The sequence below is a fragment of the Perognathus longimembris genome, chromosome 6, assembly GCF_023159225.1.
Source record: "Perognathus longimembris pacificus isolate PPM17 chromosome 6, ASM2315922v1, whole genome shotgun sequence".
In the NCBI taxonomy this organism is placed as follows: Eukaryota; Metazoa; Chordata; class Mammalia; order Rodentia; family Heteromyidae; genus Perognathus; species Perognathus longimembris.
Window position 1 is genome coordinate 34,227,837 of NC_063166.1, and position 22,554 is coordinate 34,250,390.

General features: G+C 41.7%; 1 protein-coding gene across 1 annotated transcript in view; it reads right to left on the reverse strand.

Moving 5' to 3' along the window:
* Positions 1-22,554, reverse strand: part of Cdyl (chromodomain Y like) — a 141,092-nt gene that overhangs the window by 46,881 nt on the left and 71,657 nt on the right. Inside the window, exon 2 of the mRNA XM_048348530.1 lies at positions 1,441-2,107. Coding sequence (XP_048204487.1) covers positions 1,441-2,107 — 667 coding nt within the window. The remainder of the gene's footprint in view (positions 1-1,440; positions 2,108-22,554) is intronic.

Genomic DNA, 22,554 nt, shown 5'->3' on the forward strand with positions numbered 1-22,554 from the left:
GAGACATGAGAAGAGAAACTGGGATGCTGCTCTGATTATCTCACTGAATTCAGCTCACTCTGAACTAGAACCAACTCTCCCAGAATCAACTTCTCTGCCTGGATGACAATCTCCTCCACCTCTAAACCTCTATGATCCTTCCATAACTGCATGAAAGCAAGCACAAGGGGACTCATCACACTGTCAACAGGGCGAGGCTGGCTTGGAGCAGGAAGAGCAGTATTCATGTCAAGTATGTATTTGAAAAAATATTACTAGCAAATTGGCAATTTCCTACCCCAAAGGAAATACAAGATTCCAGAATGTATGCAGGCCTAAATGAAAACCTGTTGAATGTACTGTTAGAACAATGTCATAGGGGAACACTTCTTTTTATTTTCCACTATTCTACTGGGACTGGGTTGAAGGATGGACACATGGACACACACACACACACACACACACACACACACACACAGCCAGAGTCTTAAAGAACCATAGCTCCTGAGGTGATGAGGTCAAAGGGGGGCACTCTGTCCTAGCACGAACAGAAAACAGGTGCAGGCCCTTGGGAGCACAGTCACTCCCCCTAAAAGCAGTCAGGAGGGGCTCATCAGCTTAGCTAGTAGAAACCACCACCCTGTGTGTGACAGGAAATGAATGGGAGCTGTCAAAAGCAGGAAACAGAAAAACTATCAGATAGCTGTGGCAAGGACCTGTGTATCATGCACGAGGCCTTTGTTCTATCCCTAGAAGCACACTTACAGCAGGATAAGACACAAGACAGGCCTAAAGTGAGGCATATCCAGTGGGGCGTGGCTGAGAAAAATATGTAAACACTGTAAAACTGGCTAGCCTGTAAGGTGTGGGGAAGGCCTGAGAAGGATTTGATGAGTCCAGTCTTAAAAGATGTGCAGGTCATGTCACAACCATTCAAGAAGCTGCAAATCCTAGGAGTGCACAGGTATGTTCAGTGAATTCCTACTCTGAAACAACAGCAGCAAAATCTGACTACCTGATGACACAGAGAAACAGAACTTTTGAACCTCCAGTAGGAAATGCTGAGAGCATTTCTGGTTACTCAAATGGGCATGCAAAACAAGAAACATGGCTTCCAAATCAACACCAGCCATACTGAATTGAAGGTGGGTTCTTAACATCAGCCTCAATGTCTAAGAATGTATAAATGAGAAAGAAACCATCTGCTTCAAAACAAACAAACAACCATAATCTATGGTGAGATACTGCCTAGAGCAATTCAGTGTGTCAAAATAGTGAAGGTGGAAGAGACAGCTAGTGCCATCTGAAGAGACAAATGCCAACAATTAGGAGGGGAAAAAAAAGTTAGGTTGGCAAGATCTCCCAAAGGTCTTGCAGACACTTTCCTACTTCTGGGAAGGACCCTCAGAGTCACTGCCCATCGTGCAGTGACAGCTTGTGGCAGTCTACCCAAGCACTCACCTTTTCCATTAACAGCCAAGCCTGTGGCCATGGCTGCAGTCACAGGGCCAGACACCTGAGGCACTAGTGGATGTATTCGGGGCCTGCTCCCCATTCTGGCTCGCTCTGCACCGGGGCCCAACAAAGCTCCAATTGGCTTCTCTGCAGCCACCTCTGGTGCTACCGTGTCCTCTGGTCCCTGCTCGACTGGGTCCAATTTCTCAGGGCTCTCACTCTGAAAGCCATCCACCGAGGTCCTGCTCTTAATGGGGCTCTTAGGCACAAGTATCTTGATACCCGACTTTGCAAGGTCCATGTTCTTTCGGCTTGAAAGAGATGGAGCTGGGTTTTTCCTGAACTTCTGGCTGGCAGCAAACAACTGGCTAGTTTTGGTCTCGTGGTCTTTGCTTATCACTAGTGTCTTGGGAGAGTTCTTAGAGAAGCTGCTGTTGGTGGACCTGGAGATCTGTTTCCTAGCATTGTTGGGAGAGGTTCTGTTTGCACGAGCCAGGCCACTCTCCTTCTGCTTCTCGCTGTGCCGGCGGTTGAAGTCGTGAATGTATTCCTCACAGTTCACTAGATGTTGCTCCGGCTCCCAAGTGTCATCCTCACTGTCATAGCCTTTCCACCGAACCAGATACTCTGTCTTCCCTTTTTTGTTTTTCCTTTTGTCAACAATCCTTTCAACCTGGATATAAGAATAGAAAAAAGTTACAAAACTAACTGCTACACAAGAAAGGTACAAGTTTAATCAGGAAACATCAAAACTAATGAAAGCTAATAAATATAATCCTAGCTATGCAGGAGGCTGAGATCTGAGACTCACAGTTAGAAACCAGGCCAGGCAGACAAACTCTATCTTCAATTAACCAGCAAAATGCCAGAAGTGGAAAACACAGAACATCGGTTATGAATGAAAGAGGCCCTGAGTTCAAGCCACAGTACTGGCAAAAAAAAAAAAAAAGAGCATCATGGATCATGAAAAGCTTTCTTCCTGAACTGTAATTATCTGAAAAGAAAATGTAACTAAACACTTGGGATTTCTTTGAAATAAGTTCAAATAAAAGGTGCAAAGATTATTCTCAGCATATATGGCGTATACATGTATCAAAGCATTACATGAAGCCCATTAATAGGTATAATTTTGATGTTGCTATGTATCAAGTGAAATAAAATTTTAAATTATCATGATGATTTACCACAAAAAAGAAAATTATTTCAAGCTACATTCTTTCTTTAAATATTGAATCAGAAATACTTTTATAGTTATCAGTTTAAAGTAGGGGCTATTTTTATTTCTCCACTGAACCCTGCCAGCTTCAGCTGGTTCTTAAGGAGTTATGATTGAAGCAATACTATGTATTATACCTGGGTACATTTAAATGACCTGAAGCAGGCAATAACTAGCCTTGTCAATTGTGCAGAAACACATAGTTTACTATATTATTCTGAAGCAATAAGTTAAGGTTAAAAAGATAATTTGCTGTAACTGATCTTCAAATATTGGTTCTAAATGTAATCTTTAAAAGATGCCATTAAGATGAAACAGGTAACATCACCACAGAAATAACTGAAAATTCATAAAATAATAAGGGACTATTTTGCAAACCTTTATGCCAACAAATTCGAGAACTTGGAAGAAATGGATGATTTCCTAGAAAAAATTCATATCCCCAAACTCAAACATGAAGATTTAAACCTTCTAAACAGACCCATATCCAGTATTGAAATAGAAACGGCAATAAATGATCTCCCATCCAAGAAAAGCCCAGGTCCACATGGATTCACTGCAGAATTCTACAAGGCCTTCAAAACAGAACTCACACCAATATTTCTCAAACTCCTCAATGAATTTGAAAGAGAACGTTCACTACCAGACTCATTCTATGAAGCCAGTATAACCTTCATCCCAAAACCAGGCAGGGACTCATCATGGAAAGAGGACTATAGACCGATTTCCCTGATCAACACAGACGCAAAAGTCCTCAACAAAATTCTGGCCAATCGACTTCAATAGGTCATCAAAAAAATCATACACCACGATCAAACTGGATTCATCCCAGGGATGCAAAGTTGGTTTAATATACGCAAGTCAATTAATGTAAGACACCACATCAACCGGAGCAAGCTAAAGAACCACATGGTTTTATCTCTGGATGCAGAAAAAGCGTTTGATAAAATCCAGCACCCATTTATGCTAAAAGCCCTGGAAAAACTGGGATTCAGGGAACATTCCTGAATATAATCAAGGCAGTTTATGACAAACCAACAGCAAGCATAACTCTAAATGGTGAAAAACTAAAGCCATTCCCTTTAAAATCAGGAACAAGGCAAGGATGTCCACTCTCTCCCCTGCTCTTCAACATAGTACTAGAATTCCTAGCCAGAGCAATTAGGCAAGAAGAAAATATAAAGGGGATCCAAATAGGAAAAGATGAAGTTCAACTTCCTCTCTTCGCAGATGACATGATCCTATACCTAAAGAACCCCATAGACTCTACCCCCAAGCTACCAGAGCTGATCCAAAACTTTGGCAAAGTTGCAGGATATAAAATAAACCTTCAAAAATCAACGGCCTTTCTCTATGCCAACGACCCAAAGACCGAGGCAGAAATAAGGAAAGCAACTCCTTTTGCAATAGCCCCCAAAAACATAAAATACCTAGGAATAACCTTAACCAAAGAAGTGAAAGACCTCTTTGATGAGAACTTTAAAAGCTTGAAAAACAAAATTAATGAAGTCAGAACTAAGGAAATGGAAAAACCTCCCATGCTCCTGGATTGGGAGGATTAATATAATCAAAATGGCAATACTGCCAAAGGCTATCTACAAATTCAATGCAATACCCATTCATATCCCAACACCATTTTTTAATGAAATAGAGGAAGCAATCCAAAAATTCATATGGAACAATAAAAGACCTAGAATAGCAAAAACACTCCTAAGCAGAAAGAACAGTGCTGGAGGAATTACAATACCCAACTTCAAGCTGTATTATAAAGCTATAGTAACAAAAACAGCTTGGTATTGGCACTAGAACAGGCCAATGGAACAGAATTGAAGACCTAGAAATGAACACACAGAACTACGCCTACTTAATCTTTGATAGGAGAGCTAAAACAATAGTTTGGAAGAAAGATAACCTCTTTAACAAGTGGTGCTGGCAAAACTGGTTCAACACATGCAACAAACTAAAACTAGATCATTATATATCACCCTGCACCAAAATCAATTCCAAATGGATTAAAGACCTTGAAATCAAAACAGACACCCTGAAAACACTAAAGGAAGGAGTAGGAGAAACAAAAGACCCAGAAAGGCTACAAATCAAAGAAGGTTGGACAAATGGGACTGCATCAAACTGCAGAGCTTCTGCACGGCAAAGGACATAGCTCGCAAGATAAACAGAAAGCCCACAGACTGGGAGAAGATCTTTACCGGCCATTCAACTGACAAAGGCCTCATATCTAAAATATATGCAGAACTAAAAAAATTACCTTCCTCCAAAACAAAACCGCAAAGAACCAATAGCCCCCTCCCCCTCATCAAGTGGGCTAAAGACTTAAAAAGAGACTTCTCTGATGAGGAAATGAGAGTGGCCAAGAGACATATGAAAAAGTGCTCTACATCACTGGCCATAAAAAGAAATGCAAATCAAAACAACATTGAGATTCCATCTCACTCCAGTAAGAATGTTCTATAAAGAAAACTAACAATAACAATTGTTGGAGGGGATGTGGCCAAAAGGGAACCCTACTTTATTGTTGGTGGGAATCTAAACTGGTTCAGCCACTCTGGCAAGCAGTATGGAGATTCCCCAGAAGGCTAAATATAGAACTCCCCTATGACCCAGAAACCCCACTTTTGGGTATCTCTCCAAAAAAACACCAACAAAATCACAGTAAAGCCACCAGCACAACAATGTTCATCGCAGCACAATTTGTCATAGCTAGAATCTGGAACCAACCCAGATGCCCCTCAGTAGACGAATGGATCAGGAAAATGTGGTACATATACACAATGGAATTTTATGCCTCTATCAGAAAGAATGACATTGCCCCATTTGTAAGGAAATGGAAGGACTTGGAAAAAAATCATACCAAGTGAAGTGAGCCAGACCCAAAGAAACATGGACTCTATGGTCTCCTTTATTGGGAATAATTAGCACAGGTTTAGGCAAGTCACAGCAGAGGATCACAAGACCCTAATAGCTATACCCTTATGAACTCCATGTTATGGAAACGATTGTTATATCACAGTTGTAACTACTTTCAACATCCCATGTGTATCTGTAGCTTCTACTATTGATGTTGTTCTTCTATCACCTTCCTGTGGTTGTATCTACACTATCTCTGTAATCTTATCTGAGTATATTGGAAACCGTGTATACTGGTATTAGAACTAGGAAATTGAAAGGGAATACCAAAATCGAGAGACATAGGGTAAAAAAAGACAACTACAAAAGCAATACTTGCAAAACTGTTTGGTGTAAGTGAACTGAACACCTCATGGGGGAAAGGGAAAGGGGGAGGAGGTGGAGGGAATGAGGGACAAGGTAACAAACAGTACAAGAAATGTATCCAATGCTTAACCTTAACGTATGAAACTGTAACCTCTCTGTACATCAGTTTGATAATAAAAATTTGAAAAAAAAGATGCCATTAATCTTGGAATTATTCCTAAGTCCCGTATGAAATTTGTAAGTTCACATACACACTCTTGCTCATGACACTATTTTGATATTCAAGTGTAAACAGGAGATCCAAAATTCACATGAAGAAAATATAAGGTCCTCATGTTACTGAAGAAATACCTCTAATTTGTTGCTACATCCACACTTGCAGCTCTTTACACATATGAAGTCTAAGCACATCATTATCAAGGATATCAGTATAACTCTAGCAAAGTTAAACACTGCTGTGCCTAGTTCTTTAACACTAAAAAATAATGGCTATTTGAACAGAACTGTATGAAACTCTGGATAATACCAGTCCTCACCATTTCCCATACTCAAAAACCATAACCAACTTTCCAGTATATCAATTTCAGATACAGAGGATTAAAACACCAAACTACAGAACAGCTTAAAACGAAACACCCATTACTGTCTCTATGGACAGGATCAAGTAAGCTATGTTTGTTATGAGGCAGAGTTCACACCTCCTCAGCCAAAAATTAATGTCAGGGGCTGGGGATATGGCCTAGTGGCAAAAGTGCTTGCCTCGTATACATGAGGCCCTAGGTTCAATTCCCCAGCACCACATGAGCAGAAAATGGCCAGAAGTGGTGCTGTGGCTCAAGTGGCAGAGTGCTAGCCTTGAGCAAAAAGAAGCCAGGGACAGTGCTCAGGCCGAGTCCAAGCCCCAGGACTGCCCCCCCCCCACAAAAAAAATAATGTCAGATCAGCGTAAGCAAAGTCCACACAGTCCATACACAGGAAAGCTCTTAAAGTGCTTTTCCTCAGCTTCTTCACTTGCAAATAGCTAAGCATAAAGGTGCAAGCATTTCAATTTAAGAAAAAATCGTGTATTTCTAGGAAGTCACACAAAAATCAATTTCAGGGCAGTAGGGAAGCTTAAAAGTTAAATGGAAGAGGTAAAGAGATTATCTCCTATGGAAAAAACTATGCTTAATACTTTTATTTGTTCCTTCTAAATCAATTTCCATTCCAGAAGCATGAATTCTCAGCCAGAGGACCCCTTTCTCCTTTCCTCCATTTCCCTAAAGCTGAGGCAGGGGTCTAGGGGGCTTCTCTCCCTCCCTCCTTTATCTTGTGTTTCTGAGTTTTCTCCTCCAGGCCCAGCAGCCTCTGCAAAGCTTCAGCTCTGCGTGTATGTGCATGTATGCACACACATGCACACAGGCACAAGCTGGTCCCTCAGGTCTGCCCAGTGGCTGAACTTTTTAGAGATACAAAAAAAAAAAAAAAAAAAAAGGAGTAAATAGACCAGAGATTGTCACCTGTACAATGTGCCAGAGTGTAATTTATTAAGTTTAGGCTTGTCATGAGCCCTTAAGGTCTCTCCCAGCCACTACTCTGCCATGGGGGCAAAAGAAGCAGTAAGGTGGTATTAATAAAAGAACTCTTATTTATAATGAGCTTTGAATTTCACGCATAATAAATAATATTGTTCTTTTAGTTTTTAAAGTATTTAAATGACACACTGAAGTATCAAAATTCACAACAAAAGTGTTCTCTTACATTACAAAGCCCTCAGGGTTTGCAGAATGATGGAATCAATCCAAAAGGATCCTTCTTAACACTTAAGCCACCTCACCATGCTTCACCTGCCTTGGACCATACCTGGCATCACTGGGTCCAGAAATGTGCCACAATGTGTTCCCAGTCACAGAAGACACAAGGAAGAAATGGACAAAAGATTCTCGAACATACAAACGAAAATGAAATTCATGAGGATCCTACATAGCTTACAGCTGGGAGGAAAGAAAGTATGTGTAAATCAGCGACTGTTGAAATTAAAATATAAAGCAGGGCAAGCAGGCACCCTGGCTTACAAGAACAAGTCCATCCAAGGAGCAGCCTGACACATCACTTGTCAGTGGCTGTGCAGGGTACTTCTACTTGGTCTTATCCCTCCCAGAAGAGGATGAGGAGGCTGCCTGGATAAATGTAAAATGGCAAGGAAGGCTGAGAACTTTTTTTCAGGTTCAAGTCTCTGCCTAATGACTGGATAATATGCATCAGCAAAGCATCACTACAGGGAAAAATGAGTTTATTTACATGACTTACAAGTAAAGAATTCTGATGACTTTTAAAATGCAACAACCTCTCATATAAGTAAAACATTTAAGGAGTTGTCTTAACCACTAAGAACAAGAAAAACTATTTGGGGGGTGGGAGGTTGGCACAATACCAGAGTTTGAAACTCAGGGGTTCATGCTTACTAACCTGAGACCTGCCTCCAGTCCTCTGTGGTTTTAGTAATCAAATTTGGTGTCCAAAGCCAATCAGGCCAGGATGCTTCTACTTAAATTAAATCCCAGAGCAGCTGGGATGACAGGTGTACATCACTAAGACCACTTTTTTTTTTTTTTTAGATGAAAGGTCTCACTGATCCTCCCAATCTCTAACTGGGATTATAGTTGTGGGACACCATGCCCAACCAAAAACATTGCTTTAACTTTTAACAACCATTTTTATGCAGTCAGTCCCTGGCAGAAACTTTCAGTCTTATCATGTTGTGAAACGATACAGATACAGAGCCACGAGCCATGTTCCAAATCTTGAACTTTGATCTTTTCCTGGACTGGAGACAATGCTATGGCGGGATCCTGACTGGGCATGTGCATGAAACAATCCTTTCCAATATTTTCAACTTATGGTGGGTTAGCTGGGTGGTAACCTCGTCTTAAATTGAGGAGCTCTGTATCATAAAAAATAGGCTATGGGACCACTGCCAGTGAGAAGGGCACTGGAAAGAAACCAAAATTGGGCAGAATCAAAAGGAAGTAGATCCTACAACAGAGAACTACTCCATGCTGGCTTTTATGTCAAGCCCACCCATTTGCCTAAGGCTGTACAAGGCTGGCAGAACTTAGGCAGGTGTCTTAGGTACCAGAGGACAAAGTTCACCAGAGAAGTCAGAGAGTGGCTGGAAACTGAAGAGATGATAGCACACACCACCAAAGGCTGAGCCCAAATCAATATGTATAAGCCACAATAAATCCTGGAATATCCTAAACAATACCAGACCAGTACACAACAGCAGATGGGGGGGGGGGCGCACGGTCCTGAGACCACCTTCATGTTTGATGCCTCACACATGGTGAACTGAGAGGCCTGGCATACAGCCTTTCACATGATTGTGATTAACTATGGTGGAAGGATATTGCCCAAATCAGCCAAGATTAGTGGTATATGAGGCAGAACAGATACAAACTTGCCAGTGTCCTCTCCTCAGGGCATAACAGTTCATCCCTTCAGAAGCACATGTGAGGATGTCTCCAGATAAACCTTACTGGTGGTTGCTCAAACAGGAACCCTTTGCTTAGTGAGTAACAAAATTCCAGACTCCCAGAAGGAAAACAGGTACTTAGCATAAACCACACCAAATGAACACCATATTTCAACCTAAAAGCAAACAATCAACAAATAACAAAGCTTGGGAAGACTGAAATCAATGGGGGGAAGGTGAGAAACCTTGTGGCATCTAAGGCCACAGTGTGGAGGCTAGGCAAAGTACATCTGTACAGCTCTGCAAAAGATCTGTGGCTCAGAGCTCAGTAAAAAGCAAGGGTAGCACCTTACCCAAGGGGTGGGAGCTTAGGGGCTCCACACACATTCCAACTATCACAACTGCTGAAAACCATGGAGAAAAAAGTTCTGAGGGTGTCCTAAAGGCACAGAACACACAAAGAAATTCATTCAAGAGAATCCACTGGCAAAAAGAACTATTATGAGATTGATCATGTCTTATTCTCCAGTCCCCCCATCTCCAGGTCAGTGTCCCAGCTGCTCACTTCAGGTAGGTGAGCCCAAATCTTTTGGAGCCCTTCCCTTTAGCTCTCAATGAAAGCTTACTAAATTTCTCCAGGAAAGGTTAAGCCACGCATGCTGGAGCTTGAACTCACTCTTAGGGGATACATTTCATGTGGGCAGAGATGAGTTGAGATCAGGTTATTGTTCCGCCTGGTATTCCAAATAGCAGTTCACAGGCTTTATCCAGGGGAGTCAACCCAAAAGAGAACTAGTCCGCCAAATAACTGACTTTATTGGAGACTAGGTGTGATTGTTCATGCCCACGAATATCCTTGAAAATGGTAATTAAGAGCCATAACCTAGGGCTGGGGATATAGCCCTAGTGGCAAGAGTGCCTGCCTCGGATACACGAGGCCCTAGGTTCGATTCCCCAGCACCACATATATACAGAAAACGGCCAGAAGCGGCGCTGTGGCTCAAGTGGCAGAGTGCTAGCCTTGAGCGGGAAGAAGCCAGGGACAGTGCTCAGGCCCTGAGTCCAAGGCCCAGGACTAGCCAAAAAAAAAAAAAAAAAAAAAGAGCCATAACCTAAGTCACTCAACATCTAATTTGACAGAGAATTAAGTTAAGTCCTACTACGTACAAACCTCAAGCTAGCTTCAAAAGCCGTCCCAGCCATAATTTAATAAGATTAGTCAACAATGTATACAGCAGACAAGAAAAACAACAATATGGTCAACTGAGCATGAACTAGACATAGCACCAAATGGAGCCAACAGTTTAGCAGAGATCAGGGAAAGAGATAAATAGAACCTACTAAAACCACTGTCACCTCACAGCTGTGACCTCTGAGTTGCTCAATGAAGGCATCTTATATAAATAGGAAGCTGAACTAAAACTAAGCAAGAAATAATAAAACAGCTTCTGAAGTGAGGGGTGGAGAACCAGGATCCAAAGTTGCTTTGACATATAACCTCAAATGCAGGTTACCAGCACCCACCCTCCACATACACACCAGGAGTAAGTGTTCACATAAAAGAAAACCTAAATAGCAATCTGATAGTGTGAGTGGGAGAAGTATCAGCTATAATGCCATCTCCAAATATGTCCAAAGAATTGATGATATTATGCTTGAAGATTAACAAAAGGAACCAGACATCAAAATTAATTATATCTGTGTTTCAGGTTGAAAATTCCTAAGTAAAGATCCAGAGTCATCATAAATCAGAGGAAACTGGATAAATGGGATTGCATAAAACTGAAGAGTTTCTGCATGGCAAAGGACATAGCTAGGAAGATAAACAGAAAACCCACAGAATGGGAGAAGAGTTTTACCAGGTATGCAGCAGACATCTAAAATATACTTAGGGGCTCAAAAAATTAAACTTCCCCAAAAACAAATCCTCAGAGAAACAACAACCCAATTAATAATTGGGCTAAAGACTTTAAGAGAGACTTTTCTGAAGAATTAAGAATGGCCAATAGATTCATAAAGAGATGTTCAACATCTGTGGCCATATAAGAAATGCTAATTGGGCTGGGGATATAGCCTAGTGGCAAGAGTGCCTGCCTCGGATACACGAGGCCCTAGGTTCGATTCCCCAGCACCACATATACAGAAAACGGCCAGAAGCGGCGCTGTGGCTCAAGTGGCAGAGTGCTAGCCTTGAGCGGGAAGAAGCCAGGGACAGTGCTCAGGCCCTGAGTCCAAGGCCCAGGACTGGCCAAAAAAGAAAGAAAGAAATGCTAATCAAGACAACAATGAGATTCCACCTCACCACAGTTAGAATGGCCATAATCAAAACTAACAGTAACAGATGCTAACAGGGATGCGGCTAAAAAGGAATGCTACAACCACTCTGCAAAGCAGTGTGGAGGTTCCTCAAAAGACTAAAACAGAGCTTCCCTATGACCCAGCAATCCCACGCCTGAGCATTTATCCAACTGACCACAAGCCAGGCCACACTAAAGCCACCAGGAAAACCATGTTCATTGGCAAATGCATTGTTTACCACTGCTAAGATATGGAATCAACCCAGATGCCCTTAGTGGACAAGTGGATCAGGAAAATGTGGTATATATACACAATGGAATTCTATGCTTTCATCAGAAAGAATGGCAGAAAGACTTGGGGAAAAATTAGGCTAAGCGAAGTAAAACAGAACCAAAAAAAACAGAGGTCGCATGGTTTCCCTCATTGGTAATAATTAAATGTGCCCATAAATGTACAAGTAAACCCAATAGATAGTAAATGACAAATGATTACTCTTGCACATGATTAACCAGCACTCTCAACATTCACAAAGTGAGAGCAAAGGAGGATATTCTTAGGAGAGGATCACAAGGGCTGAATAGCTATGACTATGACCATATTAAACAAGGGCTGAATAGCTATGAATATGACCATATTAAAATGATACTAATCGACATGAACTCCAAGAAATGGAAACAAGAGCTTTTCTATTATGCTGTTTGCAGATTTTTCTTTCCTTTTTTCGTTTATTCCCCTTTAGTCACTGTATTTTATTTCTGTACCCTTTGTCTTATATGTAAGTCTAGCTGATTTGGGGAGGGGAAGAAGAATCAGAAGCAGTAGGACAAAAGGTAAACCATTCAGCACTGATACTCACTAGACACTACACTGGAAACAAACTATACAATTGGGGGAGAAGGGGAGGTGGGAGGGGGAAAACTGAGATACAGTAAGTGGGTGACACTGTGCAAGAGGAAATGTATTCATCACAAGTTATGTAACTGTAACTCCTCTGTACATCATCTTTGCAATAAGAAATTTTTTTAAGATTTATACACAAAATCTTTGTACTTCAGAGTAATCCCTAAAATAGTCCAAAGACAATCAACATAATGGGATTTTTCTTTCCACAAAGGACTGTATTAAGAATATATAAAATCTTGTAACTCTTTTTTTTTTAAGACAATTCAGTTTAAGGATCAGAATGATTTTCTCCACCAAAAATGTGCAATTAGGAAATTATATTGAGCATCATTAGCTGTAAAGGAAATAGATTTTGCTAAGCATGATGGTACATGCCTTAATCCAGGTTCTGGAAAGAAGGGCTGAAGCAAGAGTATTAGCATCTGAGGTCAGCTGGGGCAAAAAGTATGAGATACTGGGGCTGGGAATATGGCCTAGTGGCAAGAGTGCTTGCCTCGTATACATGAAGCCCTGGGTTCTATTCCCCAGCACCACATATATAGAAAACGGCCAGAAGTGGCGCTGTGGCTCAAGTGGTTGAGTCCTCGCCTTGGACAAAAAGAAGCCAGGGACAGTGCTCAGGCCCTGAGTTCAAGGCCTAGGACTGGCAAAAAAAAAAAAAAAAAGTGTGAGACACAGCTGGGCACTGGTGGCTCACATGAATGGACCTTAAAAATATTGCACTAAGTTTTAAAAGCCAGCCACAAAACGCCACATATTACACAATTCCATTTGTAAGAAATATGTAGGGCTGGGTTGTAACTCAATGGTAGAGCAATTGCTTAGCATTCACAGATCCCTGGAGTTCCTCTCCAGCAATGTCCTCCCCCTATCCAACTAAGAAATGTCTCAAACTGGCAATTTTATAGACTCAGAAAGTAGATTAGTGGTGGCTTGGAGATGAGGGGGAAGTTATGGGAATGGATACAGAATTTCTTTTTCAGGTAATGAAAATTGACTGTGGTGCCAGATGCAAAACTTCCCATGGCAGCCAATGACTTGTACAATTTAAATAGTACAAATGCTTGATACATGAATTATTTTTACAAGTTCAAACACAGAGTGAAGTAAATTAAAGACATTTTCACACACGTAAGAGCTAGAGTAATCTTTTGCAACAGTCCTACCTCAAGAACCTCTAAAAATTTGAGCTGGTTCTTGGGCTTAAACTCAAGGCCTGAACCCTGTCCTTGAGCTTTTGTGCCCAAAGCTTGTGCTCTATCACTTGAGCTTCATTTCTGGCACATTGAAAAATTTCACAAACTTTCCTACTTGAGGTTGGCTTTGAACCAAGATATTCAGATCTCAGTCTCTTGAGTAGCTAGGATTACAGGTGTGAGCTACTGATACCAGACTCAAAATGTTTTTGACATTTTCATGGGTGCTGACCTCAGGTAAGACACTCGTCATCATACAAAATACTCCATCAATTAGCAGCTCACAGTGCACCACCACCTACTTGCACTGGTGTGGGAGTCCCAATCCTTACAAGCCAGGTAGAGTTCTTTTTCAGGGGAGGAACCCTGACTTTGAGGAACCCAAAGCACACAGCTGGGAGAGCAACAACTCTACAGTCTGAGGGAGACATTATCTTTGTCTCCAAGGCTATTTGCTACACCAACAACATAGAAAACATAGTCCAGGAAAGATACCATTTGTGATCTCCAAAGATAGAGAAATGCAAGTGATCCCTAGCAAATTACCTCCCGAAGAAATCCCTGGCTTCTGGGAAACTTCCCTCTGAGAACTCACTCCATAAACCTCTTTGATCAATCAGATCAACAGAAGCTGAAATCAAATCCATTTAATCTGTCTCACAACATTTAATGAAAGTTACCATCACACCTTAGGATTCTAGTGTCAGAATGAGCAGGCTACAATACTGAGCTTAATTGTGTCTGCCAGGGTCCTGGATGGAGCCAGTTATACAAATTCCATCAAACAGACTGCTGCAGAGGGCTAGGTGGTTTTCTCTTTAAAAGACTGAGTTTTTCTTGGTTGAGGCCATTACTGCAGGTAATGGTAATAGTGTTGCATTCGTAATTGCATGAACACCGTCTTGGCCTGAAGGAGCAAAGAAATTGGAGTATTTCTATCATCTATCTATAGAATTCTGGTCAGTGACTCACAGCTGACTTGACTATCTTCCAGGGCCAAGGTATTTCAGCTTGACAATTTCAAACAAAATCCTGGACAAATTTCCTAAAATCTCGTCAAGGACTCTACAGCAAGGTAATAGCCTGTAGAAAAGGTATAAATACAGCAAGTCAAACATTCCTCCAAGGAGTTTTTCCTTGGAAAAGTCAAATGGAACCTAATTTTAGAGAGAATTACAGGATCTTTGGATAGTTAGTTTATTTTTGTCAGTTGTAAGGCTTGGACTTAGGGCCTGGAATGTCTCTGAGCTCTTTTACTCAACTAGTGCTCTACCACTTTGAGCCAGAGTGCCACTTCTGGTTTTCTGGTGGTTAACTGGAGATAAAAGTCTCACAGATTTTCCTGCCCAGCTGGCTTTGAACTGTGATCCTCAGATCTCAGCCTCTTGAGTAGCTAGGATTATAGGTGTGAACCACGAGTGCCCGCCTTTGATCGTTTCTCTTTGAACACTTGAGGTTCCTTTTGCTCATCTTTAAGATGCAAGTCACCATGTTTTTAGGAAGCAGATGAGTTAATACTTGCCCTTCAAAGAAGGAATATAGTCCAGTAGGACAAGCTGGTTCTTCAAAGTCACAGACAACACAGATTGACAATACTTCCCAAATACTTTTTCAGCTGATTATAGACGTTAAGCCCTACAGTTCAAATTACTGAGCCTTGTCCTTGTTTTTGGAAGGTCTGTCTAAAGTCAGTCTAGTTTCATCATCAACCCAACCAGCCAGGTTGCATCCTCCTTACCATGGCATGAATTACTGATGGCCATGACATGGGGCAAGACATGCAGCCAGGTATTATTAGCAGGTGTCCGTGTGGTAAGTGCTGGTGTAGAACCATTCCAATGCTTCTGATCACCTTTCTCAGCATGGGCTACAGGGATGCACAGAGTTCAGGGGCATCTGGATTCCAAGCTTTTGAGACAGAAGCTCCTGATGTGCCAACCAACAGAATGTCATCCAGAGGGAAAGCTTTGGATGTCAAGGGTAGAGGCACTCCACTAAACCCTGACCAGAAAACAGTATGGGTAAATGGCAAGAAGGAAAGATATGGGGCAGGGGTGACCTATGTACACCAATGAGTGCTGTAATCCATTCACAGCTGCTTTCAATTGAGAGAACCTTTGGTGCTTATGAAATAGGGAATCACAAGCATATGTAAGTTAGCTCCTGCAAACTATCATGTACACAGTAATGACAGTACACTGCACTGGTTCATAGGCCAAGTCCACACATCACTTGACTTCCCCACTGGACAAAGCCAGCCAACAGAATTCAGATATGCTCAGTATGGGAAAGTTGGTGACCTGGGTGACCATACCCAACAGAGTCAAATACACCGAGCTCCTCCACAACTAAAGAGCTCCCCTGGATTCAGTAGACTACCCTGAACTTACCTGATTTCCAAAAGTATCTTTCTACCATGCAGTTGGGGCAGAAACAGGGGTAAGAAAAGATCAGGATGCAAAGGGAGGGCAACATGCCATGGTGCCTCCTGCTTTGTGTGGCCCAGCGGCGGCTCAGCCCAACTTCCTTCACTCTGAAGAAGCCTCATCTTAGGTGCATTACCTTCATCATGGGGCTGGGTTGGGGACTCCTTGCTTCAGGTGGAGCTGTTAAGTTGGAGTACTCTGGCTCATTCTGGCCTAATGTGCAGCAACTTCTAAAGGCTACACTGTCATTGTGGGCATTAGCTGGCTTACCATCAGGCTAAACACAGATTTTCACTGGAAGGGCCAGGGGAAATTTTTCAAAGCAGTGGACTGCAGTGCAAAAATTTCCTGACTTAGTTGGGCTTCTGCTTCTCCAGTGTGTTACCTTCATCATTGATGGAAACTGCTGGGTCCCTTGGGGCAGGAAGAGCCCAGGTACTAGCTAATGCCTGGTCACTGTTTTCTTACAGGTATTGGTCTATGTCAGAAGCCAGCCACCTAGATCCATCACAGACAACACAGGAATTTTTTACTGTCATCTCCCTAAGGACCTGAGGATGGCAAGAAAGGACAGTGTAGAGGACAGCATCAAGAGCCAGGCTGTTACGATCATTGTTTAACCTTCTACCCTCATCCCCCAGTCTCCCAAGAGAGCTGGCAATAGTCCCAATGCTTTGCATGTATTTTGTCCCTTATAACTGTGAACTCCCTTTCATGTTAGGAAAGGGCCAAAGCTGCCTGCCCATCAGATTGTCAAGGATATCCCCAACCTCTGATATGTTTCTCCCAAGAGTTAGCCTGCAACAATCTCTCCCAGTGTCTTATCATCAAGAGGCAATGAAGTATAGAAAGGACTGCTATCTGAGGCCCCATCATCCTATTTAAGAAATTTACATCCTTGTCAGTGTCCTGCCCTCATAGCTGTCAACTATGGTGGCTCTACAATTCTACCTTACACTCAGGCTGACAATGGGCCTGCAGTGTTACCTAGATCCCTGAAAGAGACACAGAAAGAAGGGACCCAGAGGCAACAGCAGAGAACCAAAACACTTGGTTACTCCATTTTGCTAAGCCCTGACTCATCACCCTACCACCCAATACAAAGGGGGCTTGATGACATCTATGGTTATGTTACAGAGAGAGAACCTTGAGCTTAGAAAGCCAAAGCTTTATGAGATATAATGAACTTGCCCCAACTTCTGGCAAAAGACACTATTTTTGTAGGTACAAACATCGTTAATGGTCTAGAAGAAAAAGCAGCTAGTGTTTGCCAGCAAAGATGTACATAAACACTAGAAACCAATAGAAAATGGACAGCAATCTCCACTATAAGTGTCAAAGGAAATTTGCTTTTTTTTCTTCATTGTCAAAGTGAAGAACAGAGGGGCTGGGGATATGGCCTAGTGGCTAGAGCTTGCCTCGTATACATGAGGCCCTGGGTTTGATTCCCCAGCACCACATATACAGAAAACGGCCAGAAGTGGCGCTGTGGCTCAAGTGGCAGAGTGCTAGCCTTGAGCAAAAAGGAAGCCAGGGACAGTGCTCAGGCCCTGAGTCCAAGGTCCAGGACTGGCCAAAAAAGTGAAGAACAGAGAGGGTACAGTTTCATATGTAAGGCAGTGAGTACATTTCTTGTTCTACTTGTTACCTCCTCCCTCATTTTCCCCGCCTCCCCTCCCCCACATTAGTTGCATAGTTGGTTTACACCAAATGGTTTAGTAAGTATTGCTTTTAGAATCATTTGTCTTTTTATCCTTTGTCTCTAGGAAATTTGTTTTGAAATACCAGCTGTAACCTCAGATCTAATGGAATGAAGAAAAGCAGAAATGATAAACACATGACTAATCATGACTTCGTTTTTTATGGTTCATCTTAACTTTATGATACAGTGCAGTGTTTAGTACAAGATTTCAAACAGTACTGTGACACATATTATGTATAGCTATGAAATACATAAAAATAGCACAAACAAGAAAACGAGTTATTTTGTTAACGGTTATGTTTTACATGAAATGACATAGTATTTCGCCTATGATCAGGAAACACACATTCCCACCTCCAGAGTTTGAGACAAGTTCCTAGCACCAATTGGTGCTAAGGTCTGGAAACTACACAGAATTACTGCTTTCAAATTTCAATAATGTTATTAAAAAGGAACAAAAAACTAGAGAGGGAGAGGCTGGACTTTGGTGACTCATGCCTGTAATCTTACTTAGAAGACTGAGATCTGAGGATGGTGGTTCAACACCAGCCTGAGCAAGAAAGTCCACGTAACTTTTATCTCCAATTAACTACCAAAAAGCCAGAAATGGAGCTGTGGTTCAAAGTGGTGAAGCACTAACCGTGAGTACAAAAGCTCAAGCCAGCACTGAAACCCTGAGTTCAAGCCCCAGGAATGGCACATAAAATAAAACATAAAAGAGATAGAGAAAAAAAATAATAAAATACTAGAACCAAACCTGAGGATGTAGAGTTCTAGTTAAAAGGCAGAAACTGTCAATAAGTTGATCAAAACACACACACACACACACACACACACACACACACACACACACACACACACACACACACACACACACGGTAAGTGATACAGCATAAACATAAAGAAATAGATGGCTAAAAAATATACTATGTAGGGGCTGGGGATATGGCCTAGTGGCAAGAGTGCTTGCCTCGTATACATGAGGCCCTGGGTTCAATTCCCCAGCACCACATATACAGAAAATGGCCAGAAGTGGCGCTGTGGCTCAAGTGGCAGAGTGCTAGCCTTGAGCAAAAAGAAGCCAGGGACAGTGCTCAGGCCCTGAGTCCAAGCCCAGGACTGACAAAAAAAAAAAAAAAAATGTGTATATATATGTGTATATATATATATATATATATACACACACACACACACACACACACACACACTATGTAAATAATAATTTTAAAGTCTGAGTTTGAGAATGAGAAGCCAAGCCAAACTGAGTTTTCTTTGCTTCCCAGCAGGAGGGAGGTAATCAGCAGCTCTGGCACACACTCCTATGACCTGCTGCCTTGCCACAGGACCAAAGCAACCATAACTGAAACTTCTGGAAGTTTCCTTTTGTATCTAGGGGCTTTGTTCAGTATTGGTTAGAATAATGGAAAGCTGACTAATATGCAAAGAAATGCTGTTCTTGCATAATAGAAGAATCACCCTGTTCAGTCAATAAACAGGATTTGAATGTGTATATACCATAAAAATGCACTGAGTGGTGTTAGAAAAGCCAAAAACATCCTATAGAAAAGAAATCAAAAGATGACTGTGGTGGGGACTGGAAGATGGTTTGTGGAATGCAGGAAATGCTGAGGTAGTGAAAATGTTCTGTATCTCTCTTGGATGTTAATTACATAAGCGTATGCATATATCAAAATTCATCTCTATATACCGAAGATACACACATTTGTTGTATATGTCACCCATAGCCTCATGTAACCAACTTGGCATAGTTACCTAAGCAGCTCCCAACCTGGGATCAACCATGGCATGAAGAAATGATTCTTGCTAACAATGTAAGACTGCTTCTGGGTATACAGTCAGTGGTTCCTCACAGATCTTCCCATGTGCAGCACTGCATACCAGTTCCTGCTACCAAGGTGGTGGTAAATGTTTTGACATCTTCATGCTAATGCTGAATGCATAAAAAAGAACCACCATAAAATAAGACTGGCAAGCTGTGAATAAGAGGCTAATTCTGGGGCTATATGGTCTAGTGGCAAGAGTGCTTGCCTCATATACACGAAGCCCTGGGTTCGATCGATTGCCCAGCACCACATATATAGAAAATGGCCAGAAGTGCACTGTGGCTCAAGTGGCAGAGTGCTACTACCCTTGAGCAGAAAGAAGCCAGGGACAGTGCTCAGACCCTGAGTCCAAGGCCCAGGACTAGCAAGGGAGGGGGGGAGGGAGGGAGAGAGAGAGGGAAAGGGAGAGGGAGAGAGAGGGGGGAGGGAGAGAGAGGGAGAGGGACAGAGACAGACAGACAGACAGACAGACAGACACACACACACACACACACACACACACACACACACACACACATTCTTCCTGCATAATATGCTCTTTCAAATCAGTAAGGCCAACATTGCAAACTGAGCCCAGATAAAAGAAAACTCACCACCAATAAACACATGAATAACATTTAACCTCACCCAAGTAAGATAAATCTTCTGTCTGTAAAAGGCTTGCTAGGTGTGAAGAAAAGATTGAAGCTGAGAAATTTGGAGGGCACTTAACACATGAAAAGGTTTTAAAACAATCCTAATAACAGGGAATTTAGTTAAAAGCAAACCAAGACACTGGCATGTGCATAAAGGCAAGGACAAGTGGAAAAGCAGAACATAATGAGAAATGGGTGAGAAGTGCACTCTACATGGCTGCAGCACACCTGACCATTCCCTATCCACTTCCTTCTCAACTGTTTCAAACCAGACAGCCTGTGTACATCACAGCACGTAACATACAGCCTCAAGCATACATTTCACTTTTGAGCTCCTTCAATAATGGTAGAATTGTGTATTCTTACACCTAGCAATTTATCTTTGAGACAGATTGGTAGAATTATGAGTATTCTTCAATTTCTTCGGGGGAGGGGTGTCAGTAATAATAGAGTTTGAACTCAGAGCTTTGCACTTGCTAGACAGGGGCTCTATCACTTGAGCCATACACTCACACATTTTCTTTACTTATTTTTCCAACAGACTCTTCTTGTGCCAGGTTGGATGCCTGGATAGAATGAAAGGTACATGTTGCCATACCCAGTTTTTAGTTGTTTTGGTTTTTTCCTGCTGAGATGGGATCTCACAAGCTTTTTTCTTTCTTTTTGGCTTGGAACCACAGTCGTCCTAACCGTAGACTTCTGCACATCTGGGACAATAGGCAGGCACAACCGTGCCCAGCTAAGCAATTACCATGTTTTTCCAAAGAAGGTTAAATGGTAAACTAACTTTCAGAATACAAACAAAGGAGAAACCCTATGGTTTAGGCTACTAGCAAATGCGAAGGTATACTAAAAAGTACACTACTTTTCCTTTCCCAGGAGGTTACTACACACCATGGCAATCCCCATACATTTTATTAACATATGTATATATTAATATATTTAACATAACTATAACAGTACATGTTAATATATTGCTATGTATATTTGCTGATCTATCTATCTATATGCACAGTATTTCTTTAAAAAGCTCTGAAAAAATCTAGCAGTAAGTCTCACTTCTGGGGGTTTGTGGAATGGTACCTGGTACTGACATTCACTTTGCTCCTATGTACTTGACAAAGGCACAATCTGTAAATGTGCTGTACAAAGATGTTGGATAGAACACAGCTGCTAAAACTGAAAGATGACCACAGAAAGTCACTTCACAACTACACTCCAGATACCTCAAAAACAAATGAAGAATTTTTTTTTCCTCCCTGGCAACATAAACAGAAATGCTGGATAGAGAGCTTGAAGAAATCATATAAAGAAATTCCTGTTTGACATCTGAATGATTGCTACTATGCTTTCTAGACTGGCTTTATTAAATGAAGGGAGACAAAGATGAAACTGTAGAGAAACTAAAAATAGATTACGATTCTGAGACTTGGAGTTTTCTATTGAGTTCTGTTTTGATATGACACAGTAAAGTGAGAAACTACAAGGCTGTAAGGCAGGCCACCACAGACCTTAAACTTAGAAACCAAACTATTCATTTTCATCCTCATGTTCACAAACAACCAATCAACCCCAAATGTCAAAAGATGCCCAAACTAAATTAAGTACAAAATATGCCAACTAATGGCTCTTGAGGAAAGTGACACTTGTGGCAGATTTCACTGATACAGTCTGGTGAAAATTGTTGGTCATAAACTCCTCAGTACCACATGGAAAACTCCTGAGCCCTTTGCTAACAGGAGTATATCACCAGAGATACAATCCTAGGCTGGTATACAATCCTTAAGATGATTCAGAACATTCACAGACATGCTTGGACACACACACTCAGACCAAAGCACTTAGGGAAAAAATCCAACTTCTGTAGAGAGATCTTGGAGGATGTTACAGAAGCTGAGCATCTTCCAGCACCACAGCCAAACTGCTGTGGTGTTGTGAGGAATACCACGGAGCAGTGCAGAATGTAATAGAGACTTGTCCTCAGATAACATAAACATTAGAAATGCAGGCGAGCTAGACAGGGGTGCACAGCAGCTTTTTTGAGAAAGCATTCCTTTGAACTGTCTTCAAAGTCCATCTAGAGAATACCTGTATGGTCATATACCTTCATGTAACCACACAACGCAGGGGTGGTTTTACAAATTAAAGCATTTGCATTATGTATCTTAAGAGATAGGTCCTGTTCCCTTCCCTACAAGCCTCTTCCTCCTCTTCC